General features: G+C 43.8%; 1 protein-coding gene across 2 annotated transcripts; it reads left to right on the top strand.

Annotated features, from left to right (window-relative positions):
- Positions 1–1240: 1240 nt before the first annotated feature.
- Positions 1241–8576, top strand: LOC147892562 (zinc finger CCCH domain-containing protein 31-like). Of its 2 annotated transcripts, XR_015542321.1 has the most exons (4): positions 1241–2134; positions 2349–2400; positions 2522–7387; positions 7562–8576. XR_015542321.1 is itself a non-coding variant. In XM_087386917.1 (3 exons), the coding sequence occupies exons 1-3, from the start codon at positions 2026–2028 to the stop codon at positions 3351–3353; spliced, it is 993 nt and encodes a 330-aa protein (XP_087243043.1). In that variant the 5' UTR covers positions 1241–2025; the 3' UTR covers positions 3354–8576. The 2 variants fall into 2 exon arrangements, 1 of the variants encoding a protein (XP_087243043.1); XM_087386917.1 differs by having other exon boundaries at positions 2522–8576.
- The last annotated feature ends 1046 nt before the right edge of the window (positions 8577–9622 follow it).

The raw sequence follows: 9622 nt of genomic DNA, 5'->3' as shown, positions 1-9622 counted from the left end.
AATGCCTGTCAAGGAATCTTGCAATCCGCATTAGCCTCCGATTGGTTATGCTAAGAGTGACCAGCACCTAGGCTGGGGCCGGGGGGGGGCTTCCAATGCCCAACACTTCATCGAATGGGTTCATTCGAGATTGTCGGATGCCCGTATTGTAAGTTGGGCTGCTCTTGTGAATCCAAGCAAGACACATGCCAGACCCCACATCACATGGACGAATAGCCGTGCTAGAGGGAGGGAGTGAAGGCGTTGCCATGGATGAGGGAGTGAAGGAGGTGTAGACACAGGGGATTCACTAGTAGTAATAAGGAGACGTCACCTGCGTGCAATAAATATATGAAAATTCCCCTTATCTACCCCCTATTTATGGGACCTTACCTTATAAAATGTACCTTCCTTCCCTTATATAACCCCCCTCCCTTACACTCACGTGGTACCATACGATAAACCCTAGTAGACCCCCCCGGGGGCGTAGAGTACAAAGAAGGGTAGCCAGTAGGGAGGAGGAAGTGAAGGAGCTGCAGAGGAGGAAGAAGGGGACCCCCTAGGGAGGAGGAAGTGAAGGACTTGTAGGAGAAAGAATGGCAGTCGCGAAAGGAGGGAAAGGATAAGGGCAGGTTCGGGTCACCGCCCACCCGCCCAAAAAATTTATGGTGTAGAGCCACATGCCGAAGTGATATAGGTCCTGCATAGGCCCTTGCCAACTTCAGGCGTGCAAGACCCCCCCACCCAAGTGCCCAGGCGGAGGATTTCTTTATCCCCAAAATATAATGCGATGGGTTGAGTGGGCTCGAAGCCCCATTACCTGCTGCCATGCAACTGATCCATTGGGACATGGCGATGTGTATGTAACCTCACCCGCACGTCACCAAAATATATTTTCTTTGGGCGGGTGTGTAACCAACCTAAGAAAGGGTTACATAGGATACCTACCAACCCTCATACTAACAACCCTAATATTATCAACTAACTACAATAAGCACTAACCACATTGCTATAAGAAGTCAGCATGACTTTTCTCAAAGGACAAGCAACATCTACACAAAAATTGACCCATTCCATAGGCCCCTTGTAGGGCCAAAAACATATTTTAGGCTCTGTGCACATGTTGGCCAGCTATGCACTAGAACAATTTCTTACATGGAGAAAAATTGGTTCACATGCATTTCTCTCCCTCAGTCATCAGTGACCAGAAGTTGCTTTGCTGTATAGGTTTGGCGTCCCCTCTACCTCCCTTCTACGCCGTTTGCACCGGTGAGGTTAGAAGTCTTGATCTGCAGACCAGTTGTGCACTAGAACAATCTTCGAGGACTCCTTACATGGAGAAAAATTGGTTCACGTGCAATTATCTCCCTCAGTCAGTGATCAGAAGTTGCTTTGTTGTATAGGTCTACTCTACCTCCCTTCTACGCTATTTGCACCGGTGAGGTGAGAAGTCTTACACCCCTCGATATGCGCTGCCCCCAGCCATGCACCGTGTGCATAAGTTCTTAGGGCTAAAAACCCTAATGGACCGTGAAGGAATCTTCAACGGGGAGTTCTCTCCGTGGCGTTAGAACTTTTAGGAGGAAGTGGGTTCGAGGGATTTGACTGCATAGAGTACTGTTGCCGTGAAAATCCACATTTGAAGAGACAAAGAGAGAGAGAGAGAGGGGTAAGAGAGAGAGCTGTAGACAGAGAGAGAGAGAGAGAGCGCCAGAGAGAGAGAGAGGCAGGAGGGCGAGAGAGAGCGATATAGAGAGAGGGGGGGGGGGGAGAGAGAGAGGCGGGAGGGCAAGAGAGCGAGAACCAAGAGCTTGGGCAGCTGTTGAACTACGTAGCTGTGGAGACGAGAGAGAGAGAGAGAGAGAGAGAGAGACTCTTGCAAGTTGTTGGATAAGATGTGGTGAGCGGAGGAGGGATTGGATACCCATTTCTGAGGCAGCCCATCCTCTGATTTCGTTGCGTCCTGTGCTATAGTCGGCTTCGGAGTCGTAGGAAAAGCTCATCGGGATCTAATCCTTCCGGCTGTATCGGCTTTCTGTCATCACAATGGACTTGCCCGGTCCCGATCTCAAGCGCCTAAGGCCGGATGCCCCAAATGGGTATGGATCCCCGGTCGACGGATATAGGCAGCCCTCTCTACCTGGGAATGGTTCAGGTGTGTTACCTGGCGCTTTATGTTTATGCTACGCTTGTCTTGTAGGAAGTAGGTCCGTTTGAACTAGTGTTTGTTTCGGGCTTTTTGATAGCGACGTCTCCGTTCGCAAATGTACAAAGAGGTAGCTTGATGCCAGTGGTTGCTTGGAGCGTCTGCTTAAGTTTCTAGACCTGTTTGGACGGAATGGCATATTCTAACATTCCATGACGTACAGGCTCCTTGGCTGGTATTGTGGGCAAATCAAAGCCATGTTTGAAGTTTTTCAGGTCTTTTCCTATACTCGTGTCTTGAATCATTTTAGTGTCATTTTGCTATTGAGGTAATTTTATCTGTCTTCTGTCAAGCACGGCTGTTAAAATTTTTCTGTTGGTTTTATGGTTTCGACAGTACTTGTGGGTGTCCCTATGGCGAAGGATGCCATTTCTCTCACTATTTACCTGGAGGAATTTCTACTCTAGCAATGTCTGGATTCGGAGTTGCTGGTCCTGTAAAGGCTCTTGGAGGCGTGGGGTTGAGTAACCTTGCTACATCAGCCCTCTTAACCCCGGATTCAGGTGCCAACCTGGGTGGTTACAAGACACGTCTGTGCAATCGCTATGACACCCGAGAAGGTTGTCGCTTTGGAGAGAAGTGCCATTTTGCTCATGGAGAGAGAGAATTGCGTAAATCAAACGGAAGTGGAGCAGATGGGCAGGCTGCTAGAGAGGTGGTTTCCGCTCCATTAGTCGGAGGATCAAATGGAGCTTTTTCAGGACTGCGGGATATTGCTGGAAACAATCAAGGGTCCGGCACGGTTATACAGCGTGAACCGACGCCACCTGGCATGGCTGCAGCAGCATCTTTTGGGGCCTCTTCCACAGCCAAAATCAGCATTGATGCCAATATGGCAGGGGCGATTATTGGCAAAGGTGGAATTCATGCAAAACAGATATGTCGTTTGACAGGGGCAAAGCTGTCAATCCGTGAGCATGAGAGTGATCCAAATCTCAGAAATGTTGAGATGGAAGGATCTTTTGACCAAATTAAGCTTGCTAGTCAGATGGTCCGGGAATTAATAATGCATAAGGACCCACTTCCCCCTAAACCTACAGGGTTTGGTTCTCACAACTACAAGACCAAGATGTGTGAAAATTATGCACTAGGCACGTGCACTTTTGGAGATCGATGTCATTTTGCACATGGGGATTCTGAATTGCGTGATCCTTCTCTCCGTGCATGATTTGCTTGCTTCCTTACGGGTAAAATCTTCGCAGGTGATTTTGCTTGGGCTGAAGCTCACACTAAGTAATTATGGGCAAAAAAGGCACAGGTCAAAAAAACAGGAAGCTGAAATGAAAAGAGAGTTGAGAATATATTGCTTGGAAATCATGATAAAAAAGATTGATCAGATTCACGAAGAAAATGAAGTTGGTGGAAATTAAGTTATCACTTGAGGAAACTTTTTAGGAAAAGTTATTGACGTCAGATAATGAAGTTGGTGGAAGTTAAGTTCTCACTTGAGGAAACTTTAAAGGGAAAAGTTATTGAAGTCAGAAAATGAAGTTCCTGGATGTTAAGTTCTCACTTGAGCAAACTTTAAGGAATATGCTTCGAAGAAACCAAAGTGATATAATGAGTCATAGGCTGGGCCTGCAGACTCAGAAATTGTAGGCTTAAGAGTGTAATGGCCACACTAAGTAGCCAAACAATGCCATGCGCGCCTTAGGTTCTCTTCAAGCTTAGAACTGGATTGATGAAGTATGTAATGAATAGAGACAGCAGATTTCTGGCTTTTAGGTTGATCATTCAGAATTTAAAGAACTGCGAAATAGGCGAGTAACTATGCGTTGAGAGTAATAGTATGTGTTGTGTTCTCTCGATGATTTGCCACTGTTGCCATGCTTCTACTTTGTCTTGCTGGATCAATGAGTTTTGGATTTTTTTCCTTACTTGCTATACCAAATTTAATTGTCAGACTTGTTTTTGAAAGAGCTTGAGGGCCCTTAGCATTGTTGCTGTCAAGTCAAGAGCGTTGGGTATTTGAAATGATTATTCTAGTAGCTCTGTCTATTACTTTTCTGTGGGTGGCTCTAGCCAGTGGCTGTGATGTTGGCATGTTTTGAATCTTTGGTCAAGTTTACACGGTATTTATTTTTGCCAGAGGCCCTTTAGTTGCCAGTGTAAGTAGGAGTCAGTCAGCCCAACTCTTCAGAGGTAGAGGGCTGAATCCAAGGATTGACAAGTGCTCCTGTGCAAAAAGCTGATTGTTACTGCCAAAATTAAAAATAGATAATCATTCCTTCTCATCTTTTCTTCAATGTCTGGTTTACTGTTGGTTCGGTCCAAGTCATTCAACAAGATATAGCCAATCAAGTTTCTGTGGTTGTCAATATGCACCTGGACATTCTCGAATGTAGATGTTTCCTGTCCTCATTTATTGATGCCAGATCTCCACAGTCCCTTGTGTGGGGCACACAATCTCGTAATAATTAATGGAAGTGATTTACCAGTTGGAAGTAGAGTATGTTTTGTTTAAAATCTGCAAGTGTATCTGCAACCTTATGAAACACTGAGATTTGAAGATCTTTGCTCAAATATATACTGAGAAAGAGAGGGAGGAAGGGAGGGAAGCAGGCAGGAGGTAGGAAGGGTGGGATATCTAGAAGAAGATACACGTTTTACACTGGAATTGGGTGTCGAGGAAGCTAGTGGGATGTAGTAGTTATTTCTTGCCATGCATGATGGAGTTGATACTTTGTTTCCTTGGCTAGCCCGATGGAGAGGGCACGTGGGAAGAGAGTCACAAGGGAAGGAAGAGAGGGATGGGAGATGAGTAAAGAGGCAGCCAACAACGGAGGAGTCAGGCCCAGGCTACAGCTGGCAAATGGACAGTGGCAACAGCAGGGAAAGCTCAAGAGAAAGTACCACATTGGAGGCTTGCCACAGACAGGCCCAACAAACCTTCATTCCAAATGAGCTTTGCCAAGTAAAATGCTGAGTGACTATCAACAAGCCCAAATTCACTCTGTAAAAGGGCGACAAACAGTGGTTTTATACCTCTCAAAGCCACGCACAAGGTGAGGACCATCTACTCCACGCATGGCAGCGACTAGCCAATTTAACATATGCCACTGTGCTATGGAATAGATGAGTAGGTGAGCTTTACCTTACACTGCTTTATTGGGTGCTGTTGGGTCCCCGATTATGTTTTGGTATGATTAACAGCATTTTGAATCAGTCTTGCACTGTTAGAATTGTTCTGTATGCCTTGCTGAAGCATGCATGCACAGATGGGTCTTCTCTAAGCACCTTCCCCCTCAACCTTTACACTTATCCATGTTTTTTTTCAATGCTGAGCAAACGAATAATTGTGGGCTTTTTATTGATTTTTTTTTTGTACCGATCCTTGAAGCATTGTGTAATATCTTTGAAGCTGTCTAACAATTATGTACTGACCTATTGAACATCTTAAAAGGATGAAAATATCTTTTAAAGGGTTCAGAAAATTTCCAAGGACTTGATTTGATTTACTCTGTGCCTTGGTGCTTGAGCCTTGGACTCTTGCAAGTGAAGAGACTGATGCCCGTGCTTGGAAGGTCGGGAAGTAAACTTGGGATATCCATTCGTCTTCTTGATCAACTAATTTGCTAGCCTCTCCTGAGTTTATCTCAAAGTTGCAGCCATTCCTTTTAGTGGTGCATTTGTCCCACAATCCCCATTTTTGAGTGTTCTATGGAATGATGAAAATTTGGTTTTAGAGGGGTTCTGCTGCTGGACAACTTGGAGGACTGCAGAATGCACGTGCTACACTAATGCATGTCTTCTTTAGTGTTTATGGAAGGGTTGTGGCTCATTTTCTCTAGCTTGTCATAGAACTCTGCAAGGCTTCTGCAGGAATGGGTATTATATGGAATGGTATTTGCCCCACAATCCCCCTTCTTGATTATTTTATGGAATGATGGAAATTTTGTTTTAGAGGTGTTCTGCTGCTGGACAACTTGGAGGACTGCAGAATGCACGTGCTACACTAATGCATGTCTTCTTTAGCTTTTTGTCATAGAAACTCTGCAAGGCTCTCTTGGGCCATCTTTGCGATTTACTTCTCTTTTGAGTATTGCTCGGTCTTTAGGTATGTCTATATCCTTTTTGATGCTCAGTCCTACCACCTTGTTGCTTTTCTCTTCTTGTCTACCCCCCTCGTGGCTGTGTGTGCTTGGTGTCCTATTTCCCAAAAAGTTTAATCCCTGTGTCACAAGGCCTTTTCTATTACCCATTCATGTTACTATGTTCAGGATTTAACCTTGGCTTTGTCATGGATATTGATTCCTTTTATGTAGATATGCCAAGCCTTGTCTTGATATTTTCTTACCATCTGTCAATGCAATCCTGTACTGACTGTACAGCCAACCCTGTCAGCCACCTGCCAACCTGCCCAGACTGGGCCTGACTTGAGTCAGCAGACTGCTGACCCAGTGTGCTCCCCTGTCGCATCTGCCGACCTGCTACTGGGCCCATAAAGGGTGGGAAGTAGTAGTGTGAGGGCCATTGGTGCAATCCTGTATTTGTTGTAGTCTCATTGGATTATTGCCTTGGAGTTTTGATAAGTGAGGATGCTGCATGTCGTCATAAATGGTTTATTGAATGTAAATATAAGGACTGCTAGTTGTAGACTCCCTTTGAGGAGAAGTGGAAATTGAGCATCGGGATATTTGCTTTGTACGCAAGGATATAGTTGGGATGTATTTGACAGCATATCAGCACTTTGTCCATTTTGTCATGTTCCCCCTTGGCATTGTGGATCTCCATTTAGCGCTGTTGTGATTTGTTTGGGAGTTAAGAGAGCGTGCTAAAATGATGAACATATCTGCCATTAAAGATTAGATTGCTCTTAATCTTTGGGGAGTCTGCCGTCCCCTGACAGAAAGTTATGATTTCAAAATATTGTTGTATGTGACTCTGATCTTTGCCTAGAGCAGTTATTACTTTGCAGAAACTATGTTGCGTGTGCGGATGCGTGCATGTGTGAGCACATATGTACACAACAGCTTACACACAGTTTGGGTGCTGCCAGTCTGTGCTGTGAGGAGTTGATGGTCCTTACCTTATGGGTGATTCTAATCAGCTTAAAACCACACTGTTTTTTTATAAAGCGTGAGCATAGTGCTAAATTTGTTGGAGTGTGTTTTGAAGAAGCGGTAAGCATAGTGCTAAATTTGTTTAGTGCGGAGTTGGGCGGCCGACTCGTGTAAAGAAGGGCACGTGTGTGGATTGTTGGTTAGTGTTGCTAAGTTTAAGAAGAAACCGTGTCTCATTCATGGTCATAACTTTGCACACTGACTGGCCACATCTTCTCGTTCCTTGTTCTGGCCAAGTGTGGCTGCTGGCCAGTGTTAACATTGTGTTTCATAACTAGTACTGTCTGATAATTTTTGTTCCATGTATGTGCAGTATCTCTCAAAGCTGGTGTTTGAATGTGAAAAGGAATGTAAGGACGACGAGTTCTTGCCAGGGTGACTTCGACTTATATTGATTTGACTGACATGTTAGCAAGGATCTCAGCTGGTGTGCACATTGTCTTTTGATGGAGTGTGAAAGCTGCCTTGTTGGTAGTGAGAGTTTATATGCATTTGACTGACATCTGAATATGATGCCAGCAGGGATCTCCGCTGGTGTATTTTTGTCTTTTGATGGTCTGTGAAAGCCTTGTTGCTAGTAAGAGCTATTTTTGAAAGTGGCCTACTCTCTTTCTCAAAAAGCTGACCTTAGTTTTACCATTTAAATCTAGTTTCCCATTGCTAGCATGTTGCTGCATTTTTGGGAGGTGGCAAGCTTTTGCAGGTTGCTGCGGGTTTTACCATCGACTGGCCTGCTCGATTGTGTTGGATTCTTTCTTTGGAGGTGGCTACTTGGGCTATCTTGCTCAATTCAATAGTGGACGTCTGATGCCTTCTTAGGAGGCAGCTTCCTGCAGGATCTTTACGGAGGATATCAGGCTACCCTTCAGTAAGATGCTTCTTTTTTATAAAAAGTGCAGTGCAATTGAACGGGTACCATTCAAGCATGGAAGGCTATAACTTCAGCGTGCATTACTTGAAGTGGATAAGCTGTTCACATGCAACTTATATGAGGGTCCTCGTTGGGGTTATGGCAATGATCAGTCCAAACAATTGGTTGAGAAAACTATTAAAGCAGAGGCATATTGAGTTGGAGGAGAGAATCTGAGGAACTGATAGGATGATATTTGCAAATGAGCATTGCAAATGGAGATTGGTAAACCTTAAGCAAGATATGGTGACATGGATATTTTAATTGTTGAGCTTTGCCAGCCATTCTAGTGACAAGCATAAGTTGGTAACAACTAGATCCATCACAGCATAAAAGAGAAGAAAAGTATTTGCATGCTTGCAAGAGTTGTAACCTTATGATACTTGTTGAAGATGAAATTTTACTACACTAAACAAAAGAGCTCCATTGAAAATGTAACTCTCATGTTATTGTTGCATTGTTCAAGGAAAATGTTGTCTAGTGAGTGCTTGCTTTATCCGCCGTCATTGATAAGTGCCTTGTTTCCAAGGGGTTTGTGTTGTATGAAGTACATGATGTGCAAGTGCTACCTTGAGAACGAACCTATCCATTGTTGGGGGGGAGGGGGGATTTAACTTAATTTGAGTCATTTAGAGCTCCTTTAGCTTAGTTTAAATTAATTTAATTGTGTGCAGCCTAGCTTTATATATCTATGTATGTGTGTGTGTCGTTCTGTTCAACCCAGTGGTGATGATGAAGAGAATCACTATTAAAGTTGCTAAAGTAATTTGTTTAAAGAGGCATCATAATTGTTTTAAAGGGTGCTCAAAGAAAGAGAGAGAGAGAGAGAGAGAGAGAGAGATGTGTGTGCATTGGGGGGGGTGAGGGAAGAGAGAGATGTAAGAGAGAGAGAGAGAGAGAGAGAGAGAGAGAGAGATGTGTGCGTTGGGGGGGGTGAGGGAAGAGAGAGATGTAGAAGAGAGTGTGTGTGCAACACAAATTTTTATACGCATGTGCATATGTAGTATATAGGTCCCATAGAGAGAGAGAGAGAGAGAGAGAGAGAGAGAGAGAGAGAGAGTGTAACACACATTTTTATACATGTGTGCATGTGTAGTATATGTCACACATATACCAATCGCGCACACAAATACATACAAGTACACATTCTTTGGATTTTTAAATTGTAGGCACTCTTGTGTTTTCTAAAGTTCCTCTAGCTTCTTTTTTTTGAAAAATATGTTCTTGATGGGTATTGGACCATAGATACAATTGATTGAAAGCTGCATGTTGAAAGTAAAAATTGTTTTCAGAGCTTCTAAAGAAATTTGTTTGAGGGATCTTTAAAGAAAAGTTTTCTTCATGGCTAGCAAACCTTAAATATGAGTGGCTAAAAGTTGAGTGATAGCATTCAGTATATATAAAAGGCCAATATATGTATAAAAGGCTTCTCAAGTTGTCTTCTAAAGCCCTTGAAGCGATTTT

Source organism: Dipteris shenzhenensis, chromosome 16 (genome assembly GCF_047967505.1).
Source record: "Dipteris shenzhenensis isolate YYH24624 ecotype China chromosome 16, Dip_SZ_1.0, whole genome shotgun sequence".
NCBI classification, from domain to species: Eukaryota; Viridiplantae; Streptophyta; class Polypodiopsida; order Gleicheniales; family Dipteridaceae; genus Dipteris; species Dipteris shenzhenensis.
The sequence above is the reverse complement of the archived record's forward strand: the minus strand, read 5'-3'. Positions and strand labels throughout refer to the sequence as shown.